Source organism: Hippoglossus stenolepis, chromosome 18 (assembly GCF_022539355.2).
Source record: "Hippoglossus stenolepis isolate QCI-W04-F060 chromosome 18, HSTE1.2, whole genome shotgun sequence".
NCBI lineage: Eukaryota > Metazoa > Chordata > Actinopteri > Pleuronectiformes > Pleuronectidae > Hippoglossus > Hippoglossus stenolepis.
In genome coordinates, this window is record NC_061500.1 from 9824041 (window position 1) to 9844056 (window position 20016).

The 20016-nt window shown below is 42.0% G+C and overlaps 2 protein-coding genes across 4 annotated transcripts; both read right to left on the reverse strand.

Annotated features, from left to right (window-relative positions):
- Positions 1-2: 2 nt before the first annotated feature.
- rab14l (RAB14, member RAS oncogene family, like) lies at positions 3-11897 on the reverse strand. Of its 3 annotated transcripts, none has more exons than XM_035183944.2 (8): positions 11680-11897; positions 7208-7266; positions 6007-6060; positions 4818-4995; positions 3973-4039; positions 2778-2865; positions 2321-2351; positions 3-2236 (listed from the first exon to the last, which is right to left on the reverse strand). In XM_035183944.2, the coding sequence occupies exons 2-8, from the start codon at positions 7257-7259 to the stop codon at positions 2059-2061; spliced, it is 648 nt and encodes a 215-aa protein (XP_035039835.1). In that variant the 5' UTR covers positions 7260-7266; positions 11680-11897; the 3' UTR covers positions 3-2058. The 3 variants fall into 3 exon arrangements, with proteins under 3 accessions (XP_035039835.1, XP_035039834.1, XP_035039833.1); XM_035183943.2 differs by having other exon boundaries at positions 11716-11892; XM_035183942.2 differs by having other exon boundaries at positions 11619-11695.
- Positions 11898-12929: 1032 nt separating this feature from the next.
- LOC118125914 lies at positions 12930-19808 on the reverse strand. The gene is made up of 3 exons (XM_035184990.2): positions 19055-19808; positions 15667-15807; positions 12930-13840 (listed from the first exon to the last, which is right to left on the reverse strand). Exons 1-3 carry the CDS (start codon positions 19122-19124, stop codon positions 13653-13655), a joined length of 399 nt encoding a protein of 132 aa, XP_035040881.2. The 5' UTR covers positions 19125-19808; the 3' UTR covers positions 12930-13652.
- Between the last annotated feature and the right edge of the window lie 208 nt (positions 19809-20016).

Sequence of the window (20016 nt, forward strand, 5' to 3'; positions counted from 1 at the left end):
TCAACAGGTTATGTATAATTTATTTTTCTGTCTAGAGTATTTTATCATTAAAATCAAAATGTCAACATTTTAAAATCATATACACGCAAGAACGCATTTAAATGTTAGCACAGCTCCTTAAAAATTTATACATATGTACGTTTTTTTTCTTTTACTTGTGGACAGACAAAAGCAGGAAGTGGTCACTCCGACTGCAAAAGAGGCGGGACACAGGGAAAAGGAAGACCCGGCCCCACCGACTTCCCACGATATCAAACCACTCCCCAAAAAAAAAGTTAAGACAGCGATGCGGGCCCCCTCGTAATGTGGAGGTGCTATGATGGTTGGGGGGGGGAAAGAAAAAATATATAAACATAGAAAGTGCCCCATCCTGCCCTTTGTACAGAAATGAGAAGAACTAAGTTTGCAGACATAAATAACATCTCAATCCACTTCCTCTCCCCTCAACCAATCGGCAGGTTCAGTAGTGTGAAGACAGGGGTGGTTGGGTGGGGGTGTTTAGGTGTCTGTCCTTTACATACATTTATTAATAGAAACTATGTTACAGAATTTCCCAAGCATGAATTACAGGCAACCCACTAGCACGTCAACTGTACAGATCTTGGCAGAGCCAGCAAATAAATTTCTAAATCCCAAGTAGCGAGGTCATCACCAAATAGTTAAGAAGCGAGATATATACAGCTGTTCAATCAGGGAATCACTATGATACAGAACAATTGTAAAAAAAAAAAAAACATTATTGGATTCTGACAAATTCATTGTATTTTTTAGGGGGTGGGGGGGGCATGCTGCTTGGTGTTGTAGTACACAACTGTCATAATGAACACATCACCTCTTCAGATCAGCCACACATGAAACATAGTGGTGAGATGGTTTCAGACCATGTGAGCCACCAGTGTGGATCGTAATTATTCTAAATCGAGTGCAGCGGAAAGAGTATTAAGATTTAAGAGTAATAACGTGAATTATAATAAGGCAACAAACAATGACAAAGACAATGCTGGTAAAGACAGATTCTGTAGATAGGACCTGGGAGGAGTTTCGGGCTCAGGCGTTTGAAAGGGAATGGGTGAGCTGGTGCAAAGAAACCGATGTGAATGAATCTTTCCATCCCAAAAAACGGGAAAGCCACGTTATTTTTTGTTTTTTTTTATGTTTTTCTCAAAGTGTCAAAAAGAAACGACCCATCCAACTTCTTAAACACACCAACACTCACAAAAACACACATAAACTGGAATACATCCAATATTCCTTCCTACGATTTCTCCGAGGAGAGAGAGACCGAGGAATCACCCGCAAATTCCCCGTGGGTGCATTTTAAATGTCGCCCCCCCCTCTCTCTCCTGAGAACATCTGTGCTGCCACATCTGGCAAAAGAAACTTGCTTTGTTCCAAGCAGCGGAAACAGGATTAAAAGCCACAAACGCAGGGTTGGATCTTGCTGGAAAAAGCTTGCTCGGCTACAGTAAACCATGCAGGAGAGGCGCCAGGAGATTGGGAATATAATTTGGATCTGATTCATACTGAGCTAATGAGGGGTGGATGAAACGTGTTGCAGTGCTTACATGTCATATACAGCTATAAAACCAAACATAAAAAACAGTCTCGGTTTATCGTTATCGTATGAACATTACGTCTATCTAAAGTGTCAGTAACCCGTGTAATGTGTTGGTGGTGTCTGGGATACTACGACGGGAGGAGGGGAGCGAAAGAGGAGCGTTATGGGATGAAAACACACTGACAGATTTGAAGGAGGAGTGAGACGGCAACAGGGGAAGGGACAAGCGAGAGGGGAGGAGGAGGAAGAAGAAGAAGAGGTGGAGGGGAGATGTCGTCCACGCAGCCCAGCTCAGTCTGGCCCAAGTCAATATCCGTCCCCCGTCCCTTCGCTCCGCAGCCCTGCGCTCATGCAGCTCCGGGTGCACTGAGGGAGGATGAACGTACAGAAGTGACGGAATGGATGAATGAGGCAAGCGGGGGGTTGAGGGGAAGGGCAGGACAGACGGAGACAGAGACAGAGAAGAAAAGGGGAGGTGGAGGGGGGTGTTTGCTTGGTCATTAGCAGCCGCAGCCTTCCCTCTGGGGCTGTGGTTCGCTGGTTAGCCGGCCACCCTGGGGGGCCGAGGGCTTGTGCTGGACCCCCGACTCGGCGGCGTTCAGGTCCAGGCTGCCATCTTGGATGTTCTGGTAGATCTTCTTAGCAGCTTCCAGGAAGGCGTCCTCCACGTTTTCACCTCTAAACACGGAACATGAACATGTGAGAGGAGGCACACGAAAGCAAGTAAGGATGTTTCAGGTGGTGAAAGTTGTGCAGACTTACGTTTTCGCACTAGCTTCGAGAAACAACAGACCTGTAGAACATAAAACAGACACGATGACAGAGTCAGTTCCAAACTCACATACCTCGAATACCAAGTCCTCGTTCGCCCTCTCTCTTAATTAACCAATCTGCTCACTTCATCCTCTATCCAGTCAAATTCTCCTAGTTTGTGTCTCAGAAATATAAATAAAAACCGATGTTAATCTTCACTTTTGTCTGTTTAAAATCAACCACAGGGTCTTTTATTATAAACATTCATGAAAGAACACAGAGGCTAAATCAAATTATGATTCTAAATATTTGGATATGTTGGGATTCCTGGGAATGAGGATCGAGCTGTCAGAGATTTGGAAGATGCTGCAGAAAACGTATGACTAGTTACCAGCTGATTAGTTTCTTCTACCTAAACACCTTTTCCTCTGTCTTCCCTACGAGCGCTGTTCTGTGTCTGACTCACCGTTCTCCTCAGCAAATTGCTTCGCCTCCTCGTATGTGACGTCCCTCTGGGCCTCCAAATCTGCTTTGTTCCCTATGAGAATGATCACCTGAGAATACAGACGGATAAAAAGACAGTGAGACACTAATATTGACAGAAATTTGCTTTCTAAACCGCCAAGAGATGAGAACGCTGTTATAACATTGACTTCTCTGTTTCAAAAGGGGGCCCCAAGCAACAGTGATGTAATTAGACCTGTAATGAACTGATGTAATGTAATGAGCCTCCTTTTAGCCGACTGACGCACTTTTCTGTTTCCTTTCTTCAATCTTAATCAGTCTATTTTTAACCTTTTTTTCAGAACTTCTCAAAAATGATCCTCACAGCCAGAACAGCTAAAAATGAATTATAACTTATCAGCATGGAGGAGAAAGTTAAAGTCTGACACGGCAACAGGTTTCATGGGATGACACTAATCTGCTGCATAACCAGAATACATAGAGCGAACAAAGAAATCTGAATTAATATAACAATTTCATTAAAACAAATATAAGTACTGTTGATTTGACACCAGTGTTTACACGTTTTTTTGCCTCAGACTGTTACGGGGCAAAGTGAGAACGTGCGACAGGTTATTTATAACCGATTGCTACATAACAAAGTCTTATAAAACTTAAATTAAATTGACAACAATTGGGCCAGAATGTAAGATCATTGGGTTTCCCATCTCAGATTAAAGCAAAAAAAACTAAAAACACAAGCCATGACTGGACAACAACAGTGCCACCACATGGCTGCTGCAACACACTTCAGCAGGAACAGCAATGATCAACACAACAGCTTCAGCCGACAGACCTGGAGAATGTTTACCCTGTGGCTTTGTGTTTTACATAGATAAACATGGAGGCTGAACACTAGGAAAACATTTGTATTTGGGAATGGAGGTGACGTGCTGCAGAAGCCCAGTTCTCTGAAGGAGCACAGGCAGAGTAGAGCAGTACGATTGAAAACTAATCATATTGAAGGAGAAATCCAATTTAAGGAAAAGACAGAGCTCCGAGGCTTCAAACCCTCTCAGGGAGGAGGCAGGAAATAAAGCAGCAGAAGAGAGAGGGAGTATTTGAAAGAAATAAGAGTGGAAATCACACAGTAAAGAGTAAATACAGAGAGCAGGGGGTATAAAGAATAATCAAATGATGTGGATATGGGTTCTTACAGTATTGGGGTTGGTGAGGTTTCTGGCATCAGTCAACCAGCTGCTGAGGTGGTTGTACGTGCTTCTCCTGCAGAACATCAGAGAGCGACAGGTTACTATGAGGACAAGCAAAGAGCTAACATCACAGGACATTTGTCATTAATATAATTTAGGGTATAATCTTAAATTTACCTTTTCTAATAAAGGTAACAGTTCCTAAACAAAATGACAACAACCATCGACAAGTAACAGAGAAAATGGTCCAAAACTAAAAATATGTTCTACTAAAATGTAATTGGAAACACTTTACTTATTAAACTAGGCCACACAAAACTACAGGGAATGATACCAATATAAAGACCAGTTTAATTACAGATTATGAATAAGGAATTATCAGCCCTGAGTTTAAAGCGAACATTCATGACACAATGAACACTTTTGTAAGTCTCTCCTTCTTTCCATGAGACCTTCAGAAGCTGTGTGCAGCCAAATGAACAGTGATGGTAACAGTTCTTGTTAGTTTTTCCAGTTAAGCAGTGTTTCTGGGACCCAAGGGGCCCTGACAGGAGTTGGGAGTGGCGTGGACACATTCCACATGTTGGACTGTGTTTATTTGGCGGACCACTGATACCATCTAACAGTTTGGACAAGGAGGTTGGACACAAGCTGTAAACCTGTTAATGTTTGTTCAGGAGGGAGTCTGTGGGACTGAGCTGCAGTCGTCAGCGGCTTTAGCTTTAATCTAACTTAAAAATGCCCAAGATGGTTATCACGTACTACATCAACGTTTTGGGGTTGACTCCCTGTGGTTGATGTGTATCTCTCTCACACACACACATTAACACAGAACAAGCATGCTTGCATACCTGGTGATGTCGTAGACCATGAGTGCTCCTGCGGCACCGCGGTAGTAGGAGCGGGTGACGGCCCTGAAGCGCTCTTGTCCCGCTGTGTCCCAGATCTGCAGCTTGATCTTCTGGCCACTCACCTCGATGATTCTGGTACCAAACTCCACACCAATCGTGTGGGGACAGTCCGCCATGACTGGGGAGAGGAAGTGAGATTACAGTGAATTCAATTCTGTGATGATTTGTTTTTTAACTGATGCTACTTCCTCAATGTTTGTATATTTTTACTCAGTTTCTCATCCTGAAAATACTGCACGCATTTCTGTAACCATCTTTTGTGGTGTTACATTTTTACCTCGGCCAAGGAGGTCACGTTTTCGCCCCTGTCCTTTTGTTTTTTTGTCTGTAGGCTGTATTACTCAAATACTATTCAACTGATTTCCATAAAATTTTGTGGAGGGGTCGGGCATGACACAAGGAAGAACCCGTTCAATTTTGGATAAAAGGGCCGATACTGGAATTTCTTTCACTGTCTTTTAGATGTATGCGCTCTCTGAGTGCCCTTCTAGGTTTTTAACCTCAATTCACACTTTACATCATCAAGATGATGACCACACCTCATTTTCATTTACTCTGAAAATGTGACACACATTTATTATTGAATTTGTGAACCATTGTGTAATGTGTATACAGTCTCTCTCTCTCACACACACACACACACACACACACACACACACACACACACACACACACACCATCTCCATTGTAAGAAAGCAGCAGGTGCATCAATAATAAATCATTCATTATACTCCCAGTAAACTGAAAGCGTCAACACCCACAAAGCAGCAAATGTCTTTAAAACTGACACTTAAAAATCGTTTCTATATCACCCACGTGTGTGTGTGTGCGCAGGATGTGATCGTGGACGAGTGGATGAGGAACACAGCATCTGGCTTGTTAATAGTGGCACTAAACAAAACGGAGCTGAATGGTAATGGGAAGCTGCAGCTGACTCACGAACAGAAGAGGAGTCTCACTGCTGAGCTCACACTTGACTTGTATGCCACTGACTTCCGCTGGCATATAAAGAAATCTAAAGTGATTCAGGCGCACCAGTTGAACCTGGCAGCGGCAACCTTGCATACACTCAGGCACACACACACACACACAGAGATTAAAAAGGAGTCAGAATCAGGGCAGCACTTACATTTCTTTTCTGTGAACTGGTGAAGCAAACATGACTTCCCTACCCCCATGTCCCCTGTGGAGAGAGACAGAGAAACTCAGGTCAACCAAGGAAATAACACAGGAATAATTGTCTATTCAAGCCTGCAGTGTTGCCCCCATGCATGATGTAGCAGCCCCTCTGTAACAGTCAGCGACGATATTTAAAATTTCATGACGAGTAGTGGCAGCAAAGAGCCGACAGATATGGATTTTTAGGGGCCAAAGCCAAGATTAGGAAGTAAAAAATTCTAATACCGATATATTGGTCGATGTACACATTAAAAATTTGCAATGATTTAAAAGATCACGTTATGAAACCCCTATAACAAGGAAATGTAATTAAAGCTTGAAATAAATATATATTAATAACTATAAATAAAACGGTCGGGCTCTATGGTAAACTGACATTAAGCATTTATAATGTATTCTGTCCTTCAGAGTTTGTTGATACTGAATCTGCTTATAACCATTTTGGAAACAATGGTAAATTGGTTTTGGGCCTTAATCCTGTTTGAGCAAACATCTGTGATGAGTCCATTTGCAGCTCAGCAAAATAAGAAAAATAATGCTGCAACAACAAAAAAAAAAATCTGTATAAGGGATGAGTATACTGACAAATTTGGTTTTCAGTGAACATTTAAAGTGAGACCATTTTTTAATGTGATTGATGAATTTGATATTCTCACGCAAGAGAATGCTGAAAAATACCAAACCGAGGTTGAGTCTTTTTTATTTTCTTTTGCTCAAAAATACGCATAAAAAATTCAATGCAACAAACACGATTGTGAGATCTTTCAAAAACAGTTTGTGATACAAACTATTCAAAAACATCAGTGTTATAATGAAGGGGAAAACAATACATAAACAGAAAGCTGAAGTAAAAAGCAACTTCCCCTTCAGGCTGCTCCTCATTCACACCTTAACACACCCACTTAAACTCTGAGGCGGTGGTGTAATAAGTTTGATAAACAGCCCAGAGCTGGGCGGGGTGTGTGTTTATGTACAAGTCTGTAAATGTATGAACAAGTAAAAGCAGCAGTGTGTTCACTTAGAGGAACCTGTCAGCAAAACTTCATATTAAAGACATATCAACACTGTATGCTTATCAGTTCAGACCCTGTACTCATCAGTGTAACCTGCTACAGAGACTGCACTGGTCGTCAATGGCGTCGTTCACTTACCGATAATGATGTATTTGAAAATGTAGGAGTAGTTGTACGGTGCAGTGGCCATTGTGGCTCTGAAAGAAAGAAGAAGGGGGAGATTTAGGTATTTAAACAGTCAAAGACAATATGCTGTTTACAACTTAAGTCATTCCAGGTAATAAAAGTAGGAGCAATAGTTAATCATGCAACACAATTTTGTTCTTGTGCAGCACTGACCACATTACTTGTGCATGCTGGGTAACTGAATATCAGCATGAGCACATTATTGTGTTTGAATTCAAGTTCTGTCTCCAGGTGAACAAATACACACTACGTTGTAAATAATAAAAACAAACAAAAACATTTGCACTTCACAGAGATTAGAAGACTCAAATGTCTTAGATAATTCTCAAACAGGTGACAGACATACGAAATTTATACATCTCAAAAGTTGAATCATATCAGACCAATAATTTGAGGACAGAAAAGGGCAGATCTGTCATTAGCAATAAACTGTTCACTTTCATACACATGTGAATGAACTATTGGTTTAAGACTTTATTTCAAGGTACTAAAAATGAAGCTAAATGAGAGTTGTAAGGATTTGTTTACAGCTCCCCCCCCCCTGCAAACAAATCCTTACAACTCTCATTTAACCTGATACCTTATCAAAGAAACACAAACACAGATTTGTAAAATGCCTGAATACAGTTAGGGGGAATGGTGCCAGGTCAGAACTAAACCTGAGGCCTCAAGCCTTCATGCAATCTGTACAACTGAAGTCATTTTGAACAGTTACCTTAATGATTAATTGTGTTACTACCATATGTGATTAAACTTGTTTCTTTGCAGATAAAATATCTGTTGAGATTTCAGAGCTCACACCATCTTTCACATGCTGCGCCAACGTTCACATGGCCGCGAGCGGAGTGTTCACTACAATGCTGCTCATTATGTCCATCTCACTCCAACTCAGTTACATGGCAATCAGGGTTTGTTTTGCTTCCCTTCATAACAACCTTCAAACCAAACAATCATTAGTCTCGCTACAATTTATGTAACATTAATGTGACAATTTTGAATGAATGATACTGTATGCAGCACATTTGCCTGTGCAAGAACATGAGATATGAATATAAACAAGTAAGGTGACGGATCATTTATAAACACACAGGGATAAAGAAAGCTCCACCAACAACATCATCCTGCTCCCTCCACTGTAACAATGACACCGGCTAATTGTGATGCCACTGGAACGAGTGTGTCTCCAGGTAAACAGTGCGGTACTTAAATGTACAGAAAAACACCATCAGCATCATAGGCCCAGAGCTAAAAATAGTCCCGACACCTATCTCATATCCACGGATGCTTCACTGCACACAGTCCACTTACAGCACACAGACAAAGGAGAAGCCATCAGACTAAAACAAAATAGCGTTTGCACAAATATAAGGGTTTAACAGCCGAGGGGAGAAAACCTTACTCAGGTTTGTTCATAATTAAATGATCTGGTCACGTATGACATCGGTAAAGCCGCGTTAAACAGCAGGTAGCTTTTCCTCATGATCAGTGTCAATGTGAAATTCAGTTTGCAAAGCTACTTCCTGACATCGAGGCTAATTTGTTGTCCTGAAATACTGCTTCATAATTCTGCATTGGGGAGCTGCTGTACAGCGTAAGAAGTTAATAATTCAGGCCTTACAATCAGGAGCATAATCATTTCGTAGCCTGATGGTTTCTATGTCCCTTGCAAAGAATATTTGCCTTAAACCAGTGCTTCTCTCTCTGATCTGAGCTCCAGGAAAACTGTGCTGCGATTAAAGGAGTTCCTGGAAACTGAAATCTCTGTGCCACATCAGACCCCAGTGCCGGTGTTATGCTCACATTTCAGCATCTGCAGTTCAGTGACCACGTTTGACCAAATTAATGCCGACACAGCCGAAAAAAATGTGAATGGGGTGTGATAAGAGAATCTAAGAGAATTTAATAGACAGAAAATGAAGAGAGCTTGCGAGGCTTCGTAGTGAAGGTTTACTCAGCTCGATGTCATAGAGAACTCAAGTTTTGATAAGAACGTTGGGTCATGTACCCTCATGTCGGCTCTCATTGACTTCAGCTACAACCCTATGAGGAAAATACTGGAAAAACGATGCCTGAAACATCATGATGAATTGTAATATTAATAAGCAGAGATAAATTGAATACAAAAACATAGATAATGAAATTAAATAGCTCAAAGTACATTTTAATATTTCAAATTTCCTGGGACAAAGCTACTGTATGTTTTAATTTGAAACTATACTACTACTACAGCTTGTACTGGCACCAGAGCAGGCTCGGGCTGTGACTGTGTACTTGTTGGTGGCCTCAGAAAAGACTTGGCTCGCACTTACCATCCACTGCAAACTGCAACTTGACCTGACATTTGGTTAAGTGCTCAACACTAACCAACTGAAGCCACAAGCAGTGTGTATGACGTTGCTTTTTACATTTTAATACAGGATGTGGGAAGCTACCTTGTGAGAAAAATAATAACAGTGCACTTGCATCACAAGCATGTTTACATACCGAAGCAAATCAGGCTGAGTTCAAGGATGACACACTTGTTTACATTATTACTTAATGCATTAATTCTCAACCCACTTAGTCTGATTGATATAACTGAATAAAGTCCCAGAAACTGCACTGACCAGGTGCCGAACTGAAACAGACACTGCGACCAAGTCATGAACTATTACACAGTTAATTAACCTTCAAAGTCCTGGCATAACATTTAATGGCCTTTATCTGGACTGCCTCCTGTCACATGACCCTCATGTGGCATCTTGATCCCCCAGTGAGACCGTTTCCAGTGCTCTTGGAAAGAGCAGCTGTCACAGACAATATCCCGGACCCGTCACAGAATGTGATTCCATTACGATACTTGTTTTGTGCTCATTATGCAGAAACAAACCCCACGAGTAGCCATCGAGGAGAAGGCGAGTCCGGATCATGTGATCAGACTGCAGCCTCAGCACTTCTCCCTCACTCCCCAACTAACTGAGCCTTCCTCCTGAGACACCACGTCAAAGCCCTTTCCCCTGTCAACAGCCACTTCCCATAAAGAAAAAAGGGAGGACGGATGACTTTTGCATTCCTCAAATCCGGGCTATCAGGAAATCATGACACATATCCACACAGGGAGGCTCGGAGATGTCCAGGCCCACTACACAAATCATGTGACTCCTTTCAAGCACTGAAAACAACATTATGAGATCATCACTGCCGTTTACACGCAAGGCGAAGTAAATAATCGCAATACACACAAATTGACTCAACGTTGATTTATGGCATTTACACCGTTAAAGTCGTTACAATAAAAAAACAAGTGTGGTTGTTATGTCCCGAGTGAAGCCTGTAAACAGAACTGGCACAAGACACAGAAATGATGCAGCATTTTGTGTTGGATTAAGATTGAATTTTGCAAATGTACAACGCGACAATGGCGGTCTGCTTCGTTTCCAAAATTCAGTTTTGACCTTTTACGTGTCTGTTATTTGGGGGAAATAGAGCCATAGAGGAGGCTAGCAGACTGCTGGCGACGGAATTAGCACGTAGCTAATGCGTTGCGCTACATTAGAGACGATTACGGTATTAGCAACACTTCCATTCAAGAAAGCAGAATAAACAAAGGCCTCAACATATACGGATGAAAACAAACCGTAATGGTATGGTCAAAAATGATCTCTATGATATGACACTGTAACATCACGCCTGGTGCCAGACGATGCTAGCTAGCTTAGCTCAAACCGGCGAATTTACAGTGTCGTGTTGGTCGATCGTCTGCTGCTAGCTGGAAAACAAGAGGCTAGAAATGCAATTAGGAAGAAATCAAAGCTAGCATCAGCTAGATTAAGTTCCCAGGCGATCGCGACTACTTCTCCGCACGGCCCATTACTAGCTGTTGTGACAGGTGATTTTGCGTTAGCTGGCTGCCTGCTTTCTGTCAGCAATGGATGCAGCTTGACAACAGATCACACAAAGTACAATACGCTGGTCAGTTACCCGCATCAACACATAGACAGTCGAGCCATGTGATTAGTATAACCACGTCGGACAAACACATTTGTCCTCGGCACAGTATCACCCAAGCCAACACACACACACACACACACACACAGCTAGCGTTAGCTTTAGCATACTAGTTGACCAGCTAGCTGCGAGGGTTGGATTATGGTAGAAACGCCACTTCGCTAGCTTGTCAACGTTTGTTTACACGTCACCGAGCAAGTCCCCTTTCGCCCACAATAGCAACATCCAGCGGTTTGATCGCTAACATCTCCGATTCGCGGCAGCTAACGACAGACACTGACCAAGTATTAGCCATCTGTTAGCTAGCCTCGTTAGCTTTCCAATTAGCTCACCACTGACAAACACAGGCTGGCTAAACTGCTCCAGCTGTTCAAACCTTGTTAACACCGACGTCTCCACGTTTGTTAGACACCACGCACGTGTATGCGTGTACATACGTGCGCGTGTGAACGATGTCCAGTTTCTGTGCTCACCAGGAATGGAGTCTTTTGGAGCTGGGAGTAGTTGAGCTGCTCAGAGGAGGTCTGCAGGTTATCCTGGCTCAAGTCTGATCTGTCTATCCAAGATGGCTGCTCGCGGCACAGGGTTTCCTCCGCTGTGCACAATGGGCTTCTGGGACAAAGAGCATCGTGTGCGGTGGTTTGCGGTTCGAGCACCGTTTCTGCGGAGGGTGACCTCACCTGCGCAGGTGAGGTCATGCATGTCACGTGAAGGCTACGGTTCTCAACGCAGGGTCAGTGCACGATCACATTATGGAAGCATCGATCAGGTGAAATCATGAGATGCAAGACTGAGGGTTCAGAGGCACCTGCTTCACCTGGGTTCACCTGGGGGCCAGCAGATATGCAATTATTTGTATTGAGCCTAAAAATCTTTGTTTATTTACATCCCCATTGCTCATTGCTTTGGCAAGAAAACCTTTCCTGGAGTCGAGATTACATATAATAAACAAATATTTTCATATATAATACGAAATGTACTTACGACAAAACATTTGCCTCTAACTGTGTAACAACATAAAATCCATACATGCAAACCATTAAATAAGCATTAATAATAATAAAAAGTGAATTACTATGAAAGGTAATTAAAAAAAAAACAGAAAACCTGTTTAGCTTATTTATTTTGCAGCTATGTCTTAAAGTATTAATCACTAATGTATATTACTGTTTATTATTTCCTTATTGCTTTTATGTAAGTGCAGTGGTCTTTGCTTGGTTTGTAGCCAATATGACATCATATGTAAACAAACTGACCGCTTGTACACCCCCCATTTTAAACCAGGTTAGTCAGGTCTGTTAATGTTTTCATCATATGCAAACAATCAGAAAACAGGGCAATGAGCTCTTTATTTAACATCTGGACCTGGTATGTTTTCTGCATGACAGATTTGTTCCTTATAACACATACACTATACTAAACAAGTAAAGCCCCACTCTAAAATATCCATATGAACTCTGCCATAATAAAGTTAGTCTATAAGTATATTTTATTTAAATTATTCCATGTCAGAGTAGCATCTTTTCATATGTAAAATGAAAAGCACTCTTCTATTCAGTTGACCAATACAGTTTAATGCAGTCGAATCAACTCACAAGAAATCATGTACCACAAGTATTTCTATGTGTTTTATGTGTGGTGTGTGACTTACGTGGCATGTCATGGAACAAAAGAAATATCCAGAATATTTTCCTTTAAAAATATGAAATGTTTTATTACAGCAATTCACAACATTACATGCTTCAACTGTACAATATTTCTCACTATCTTACATAGAACCACATGCAGTGTGCTCTCCCAAGCTCAGCCTGGAGAACTGGACTGTGCACTAAAATAAAAAATATCTCTCATGTTGCAAAGTGTCATGACTCAGAGTCACGACAGCAAAGTAAATCTGTGACCTTAAAAGAACACACCGCACACAAAGACTTGCTCTTGAGAAAGATGAAAAATGAAGTCTTGAACAGAGAAGATGAATTTATGTTTGGAGCCTGTGTAAAAAATGAAGTCAGTGTGTTTCTGCTCATTTGGATCTACTTACTTAAAACTTTTAAAACAAATGACTCTAATGAAGATCTTCTATCCATGGCAACAACACAACCCATAATATCCTGTTTATTTCAAGCTACATTTGAGAAAGTGGATGTGCCCAATGAATACACTCATGGCTGTTTCATCGTTCTTTTGATCAAACATATTCACACGATTATTTTGCCCTTTCTGTGACTGTAAGTCCAAGTTAACAATAGTAACGAAAGCTACATGTCAAGGTGCTCGCCTGTATCACCAGTAAAACGCTCATTCCGCCCTACACATGAGCAGCTGAGAAAACACACGTACGAGCTTCTCATACAAAATGTTTCTCCCATTGTCCATCGGTGTTGTGTTCCTCTTCGAAAATGATTCCATATCACCACCACATCCTCATCAGCAAGAGGCTGAACAGCCCGCAGACATAAGGGAGTGTGCTCGGCCTCCAGGAGGAGGTGCTGTTACACAGGTCTGAGTCACAGCAGTGGATGCGCACCCCTGGCAGCTCATGTTGCTGGCAGTGTCTGGATGTGGCACAACCGCTGGTCAGGACAATACCCAGGGCCGCTGGAAGGACAGGAGAGGGAGACAGGTCAGTCAGGGAAGAGTGACGAGCTGCTGTTTAGCTCAGCAAGAAAAGAAAAAAAGCACAAGTAAGCATCCAATACTGCAAGTGTGTAATGAGGAAGCGAGACACACTTCACAGCATGTTTCCCCACAAGCCGAGAAACCAAGGCTTTCACACTGAGTACATTTTGTACTCTTTAATGCAGAAATGAAAGAGTTGGAGACCCACTGTCAAAAAAATCAGAATATCTTGTAAAGTCTATATTTAAATCTAAAATATACTGAAAAATATACAAAGTGAGTCGTGTCAAACCTATAATCCACTCTTTGACATTAGAGCAGCAAATCCACCAGATTCTCTCTCACTAGTGGTTGTCATATTGTCTTGAAGTAAAGCATTTCAATGATAACTGACATTCAGGAGTTACTGTAATACAGTTTGTGTTATTGACTGTTCCTAGTTCCTATAACGAAGTGCATGATTTTAATCTGGAAACAACAGTTTATAGTATTTACACACAACTCTTGTCAAGGGTTAAGGCCAGATGATATCACACCTTAAGCCCTATGAGGCATATTATGGTTTGTGAATATGGGTTACACAAATGAAATTTCATTGATCCAATCCTTGCCCTACTTCAGCTTATCTACAGTTATTTTTGCAAATCATCTTCCTCTGACGTCGCCAGACAAACGGAGTTCAGAAGTGGTTGTTTCAAATTCAAGTGGACACCCTCACAGAGCTCATACCTCCACCAAGGCTAAATAATCCTATATCTTGCAATGTCAAAGAAAGTGAAAAAAAATATCCTGGATTTGCTCAAGAATTTAGAGGGGTCCTTCTGGGGTCTTGCCCCCAACCCTCCTCAAAATGTCATGGAAATCGGTTGTGTGGTTTTCACATGATCCTGCTAACTAAGGTACGCAGATGAAAACATAACCTTTTAGCGGAGGTTGAAAAAAAGCAACGGTATTCAAGTTATCTGAGGGCAGCGGTTTGAAAAGATCAGCCTGGCTCCTTCGGTAACATTGTGATGATGATCCTTAGTCTCTTAACATCACATCTCATGAAATTATGCAGGTTTTTTCCTGTCAGGAGTCCTCACTTCACATGTAGGTTGGGGCCAATTGAGGCTTGTTATGGATTAAGGGCAGATTCTTGTTTCTGAGGACATGGAAATGTGAACCTCACTGTTCTGTTTGTTTGGGGTTTGGCGTGGTCACGTGAAGATTAACAGGCTTACACGGCCACAGATTACCACTGCTTCAAGATTTTTGACAGAGTGCCTGTCATGCCGTGTCAGACGGGCTGTTGTCAGTCTGAGGTTGCTGAGCTTCTCTGCGAATGGAAGAAGGTGCCTCATCAGCCCTTTCAACATGAAAGAGACGTCAAGCAAACAGCTGGATCGTCCACGCTCCCGTGAATATCAGCAGAACCACTCATCTGACCATCAACATCCTGTCGTGGATGTCCACATCCTCCGTTTGACTTAACATCTCACAATGACTGACTTATAATTTACTCAGCAAAGCACACTAAAGTAGGATTATGTAACTACGCTCAGTGCAAGGGGAGAGAGAAGAATATTCACAGCAGCGGACAAAAAAAACCATTTACATGAAAGTATGATTAAAAACGATTATGCCAATGTCCAGTGGCACGTCAGGGAGGGAGTTCAACATTTATTATCCTGCAATACCCTATAAACATTTTCCAAATAAGAATACACAGTTGCATTAACTCAAAGATTTAGAGGCTGGAGAGGAGAGGAGAGATTGTGAATATGATATCAGTTTATTAGTCAGTAAATATTACGTTCACTCACTGCTCTCTGTCTTGATGCAGAAGCGGTGCTTGAAGCCCCTGTGTGAGTGGGTGCAGGTGATGACCTCTGGGTTGGAGCAGCCCACGTCCACGTACTTCTGGCCCTGGAGGATGTTGCAGCCATAGCACTGCAGCCCCTGGACTGTAGGGGGACACACAGACCAGTACGTGACAACTTGTTACTGTCAATTTATTATGGTGTGTCGGCTTGTGGTGTGAAGCTTAGCAAATGAATGATGTATGTAAATCACCCCAGTAGAATTGCTATCACACGAAGATATTTATTAACTTAACATCATGAGAAGACAGGAGGAGAGAGAACAGGAGCACCAGGAGATGTAGACAGAACCAATGAGAGCTGATTGTTATGATTGTTATAAAGGTGGAGCAATATAAAGCCATCATTTCCCAGTTTCAATCCATGACAGGCTTTGTTGTTACAGTTTGCTGGTGTAGTCAATCTTATATTTAACACCTTTATACTGAATACCACTACAAATTGTGTGTGTGTGTGTGTGTGTGTGTGTGTGTGTGTGTGTGTGTGTGTGTGTGTGTGTGTGTGTGTGTGTGTGTGTGTGTGTGTGTGTGTGTGTCACATTATGGGGGACTTGTCTTCCTTATGGGGACACAAAGCAAGTCCCCATAATGTAAATCATTGCATTTTAAGGTGGAGACATTATGTTTTCAGGTTAGGTTAAGGTTAAGATTAGGTTAAGTTACAGTTAGTCTCCAGGAAATCAATGTAATGTCATGGAGACGTGTGTGTGTGTGAGTGAGCCACTCATAGAACTTAAAATGCACCAAATTTGCTGGTAATGGTGATATTGAAACGACAGGATGAAAGGTTTCCCAGTTCCTAATTGCAATTGCCCGAACCGCCACTTGACTATTATGTGTTGGTGACTCAAAATCTACATCAGAGGCATTGGAACTGACCTGGATTCAAATTTGAATCACTTTTTAGATACAACTTTAATAGGAGCATCACAGTCTTTCTTATTGTAGGCATGGAGGTATATTTTCCTTCTACTCACAAGCTTGTGCTTAAGGGTGATTCACTACTACACCCAATCTCAGGCAGTCTGCCTGCCAGCTCCAGCTTGTGATCTCAGTGCTGCGTCTCTACCACTCAGCACCCTATTAGTGCTATAGAGGCTGAAGCACAGAGGAGGACTTGAGAGAGGGACCTTATCAACATGCAGCCACATTATGCAGTTTGCTTTTCCTTCTCAGCTGGTTTCTCAAAATGATGCACTCGGTTAATATGATAATTTGCCGAAATATGGGTTTGGTCCCTGCTGCTAAAAGAGGAGCTGGCAGGCGTTAGGATCACAATACAATTGAATTCTTAAAGATATCTCTACAGAAATAAAATGCTCCGAAGACTTCTTTCATCTTAAGTTGCCATACCACTGCACTTCCCAAATGTCTAACTCCCTCAAGAAAGTCAGGCTAAGCCTAAACAGAACAAATCCACCAGGGCTTAAAGGGATTATCTGTAAATTCAGACCCCTCACACACCTGTGCCTGACCTACGAAATCCCACACACACAAGGTAGAAGATCAGCTTTGGCTGAAACCAATCCTCGCTCTTTATCTGTGCCGCCCTGTGGACTCAGTGGCGAGGGCAGAGAGCGGAAGCCAGCCTCTCGCTGCCACCGCTCCGTTAAATAGCCCAGCAAAAGCTCTGATGGAGCTTTCAGGAGCAAACTAATCCCAGGCAAATGCTCTTACAAAAATCACTTTAGAAATCTGCTGGAATCAATGTAAAGCCTCACAGGGACAGAGAGCACATGCCAGCCTTTAGGGGATGTGTCATCGTTTCCTATTGGTGATACACTATATGCAGGGAAAGCTCCCCATAAATACTGGAGTCTTTCATTAGAGCTGGGTAATAGTAAAGGAAGTGCAAAGCAGTGGAATGGTCATTTACATCTGTTTAGCAACCTCATTTAAAAATTCCCTGTGATGCAATGTGGCTCGACGCCGTGCATGAAACATAGAAAAGCTTTCCGGCGTGACTATTTGTCAACATAATGAGGACATATTGGAAAGACATTCAGCTCCCATGGTACAATGCAATTTATTATGAGTATACGCCAGATCATTTCCCAGTATGCACTGCAAATGTTGATTAAGTCTGACTATGTCAATTTATATTCTGACCTACATCTAAATTAGTATTACGCATGAAGTACTGCCATTTGCATTTCAACACAGAACCAATCGTGTCTGCAGTAGTTGATATATAATAAATCTATATTGAACACAAACAGAAAAACTAGAATGACTTGAATTATTATAGAAATATTTGGATTTAATTTAGAATAAATAATACAGATGGCTTATCTCATTATATATTGATATTTTTAGCTTTTTCAGTAGCACTTAAAACTGAATGCAGTTTGATCACTATAATCAATATGGACATACTGCTAATAGGTAATGAATATGGTGCAATTATGGTATTGAGCTCCTCTGACAGTTAGGGTTCATTAACAACAAAACAAATGCTATCTAACACCATCCATGTTTTGAATATCATATGTTTAAATTGTTGGAATTCATTCAGATGGATTACATTACATGACTAAAATAGATCTCATGATATTTCAGGGTGAGACCTAACAATAATCTAGAAATCTGATACTGCAGAACATCCAGATTAGTTGCCTCTCGTGGATGTTGCCTCATATTGGTAAACCCCCACATCGTTAATCTGGTCTGGAGCTCACTGCACCCTCTGGTTTGGCACTGGGATCAGAGGTGATCTGACTCGGACCAAAAACACTGAGATACGAATCAAGCAAAGCAACATCTCATCACACGTCAGCCCAGTTCCTTCTCAGTGAGACACTAACGCTGCGGAAGAGCCGAGTCAGGTCAATCATTATTGCTCTGTAGGGAAATTTAGTTTGCCACCTATGTATATTACCTATTGTTAAGAGTCATATAGATTTGAACTCCCAAGTCAATTTCAAGCAGAACAAAGGCTTATTAATTGGAGTCACCTTTCAACATAGTCGTTCATTATATTAATGTTGGTCTGGAACATTCCGAGACCTGCTTTGTGTAATTCTACTGCTGTGTTAACATTTTGCAAACATTAAAAGTTGTTTTTAAAATAACAGGGTACTTTACCTATTGTATTTATACACTGCAGCGCATATAATATATTACCTGTCTGACTGTACATTTATTATTGATGACTTTGCTTGCAAAGGCTGCTGTAAGTGAAGACTATTGTATTTTGATATCATTAGTGCCCAGTGTAGTTTATTTTGTCTCTCACACACAAATCTATACATGCACGTGCAAGCCAGTTCCTATGCGTCTCTGCGCTACAGAATTCTCCATACAAATATATATACAGTATATATCCTACTTACCTTGTGCCAAGCAGAGTGCCAAAACCAAGATAAATCCAAGCCCATACACCAGCCAGGTATGTAAAGTCATGGATGCAGCACAGCAAGTGATGGTCAGTGGTCAGTGCTGGAGGAGAGAGAGAGCCCAAGATTTGCTCTGCTCTCATCTAACAGTCCACCAAAACACAGAGAGAGAAATCAGGCAGAGATCCTGCACTTTCCAGAGCCCTGAGCAAACCCAACTGTCTCCCTCCACCGCAGTCTCAGCGAAGCTCGCGCAGTGTGCGAGTGAACTGCCTGTGAGAGTCCAGCGAGAGAGGGAGCCAACCATCCAGACAGTCAGTCAGCTCAGCAGCCAGTCAGGCAAAGAGACGAGGGGGAGGAAGATAAGTGAGCGCAGGAGCTAAATAAATGAATGTCTTCCTCAGTGGTCTCCTCACGTCCTGAGGAGGAGAAGCTGGGGGATTTGATCACAGGGAGGAAAAAAAAAAAATCTCATGTCACCTGCCGAAGAAGCTCCATCTCTCATTAGAGATGAAAACAAACAGTGTGGCAGTGAGTGTGGTCTAGTTGGGGCAAACACATCAATCAGGATTAATTCCTGATTGATAATCCATTGCTTCTAATAATAGCCCTATCAAAATGTGCTAAAAGCCCCGGGACTAAATGGGATGGCACGGCAGGGGGGCCAGGTTGGTGTGTTTATGTGAGTTTGAATATGTTTGTGTCCCAGAGTGGGGGCAATGCCAAAGGACACACACACAAACACACACGGACGCACACACACACACACACACACCCCCAACAGGGCAGGTTATCTGTGCTCAGTGTATCACTGCGCTCGCACACTGGGGAGAAAATTCTATCTAATCAAGAATTAAACAGTAAATCCTTTCTTAGAGACTGTAATGCCAGAGGATAAGGCAGGCTTTGCAGTAAGCCCTCATTCCCTACCCACCCAAAGCAACATATGGTCCCGTCTG

Bases quoted from the DNA above. Each gene is read 5' to 3' on its own strand.
- LOC118125914 (XM_035184990.2), bottom strand. From the start codon at position 19,124: ATGACTTTACATACCTGGCTGGTGTATGGGCTTGGATTTATCTTGGTT. The intron at 15,808-19,054 runs GTAAGTAGGATA...GTCCCCCTACAG, and splicing joins GGCACTCTGCTTGGCACAAG to TCCAGGGGCTGCAGTGCTAT. The intron at 13,841-15,666 runs GTGAGTGAACGT...CTGTCCTTCCAG, and splicing joins CTGCATCAAGACAGAGAGCA to CGGCCCTGGGTATTGTCCTG.
- rab14l (XM_035183942.2), bottom strand. From the start codon at position 11,677: ATGTACACGCATACACGTGCGTGGTGTCTAACAAACGTGGAGACGTCG. The intron at 4,996-6,006 runs GTAAGTGCTGCC...TCCTCTCCCCAG, and splicing joins CCAGTTCACAGAAAAGAAAT to TCATGGCGGACTGTCCCCAC. The intron at 2,352-2,777 runs GTGAGTCAGACA...TATGTTCTACAG, and splicing joins GCAATTTGCTGAGGAGAACG to GTCTGTTGTTTCTCGAAGCT.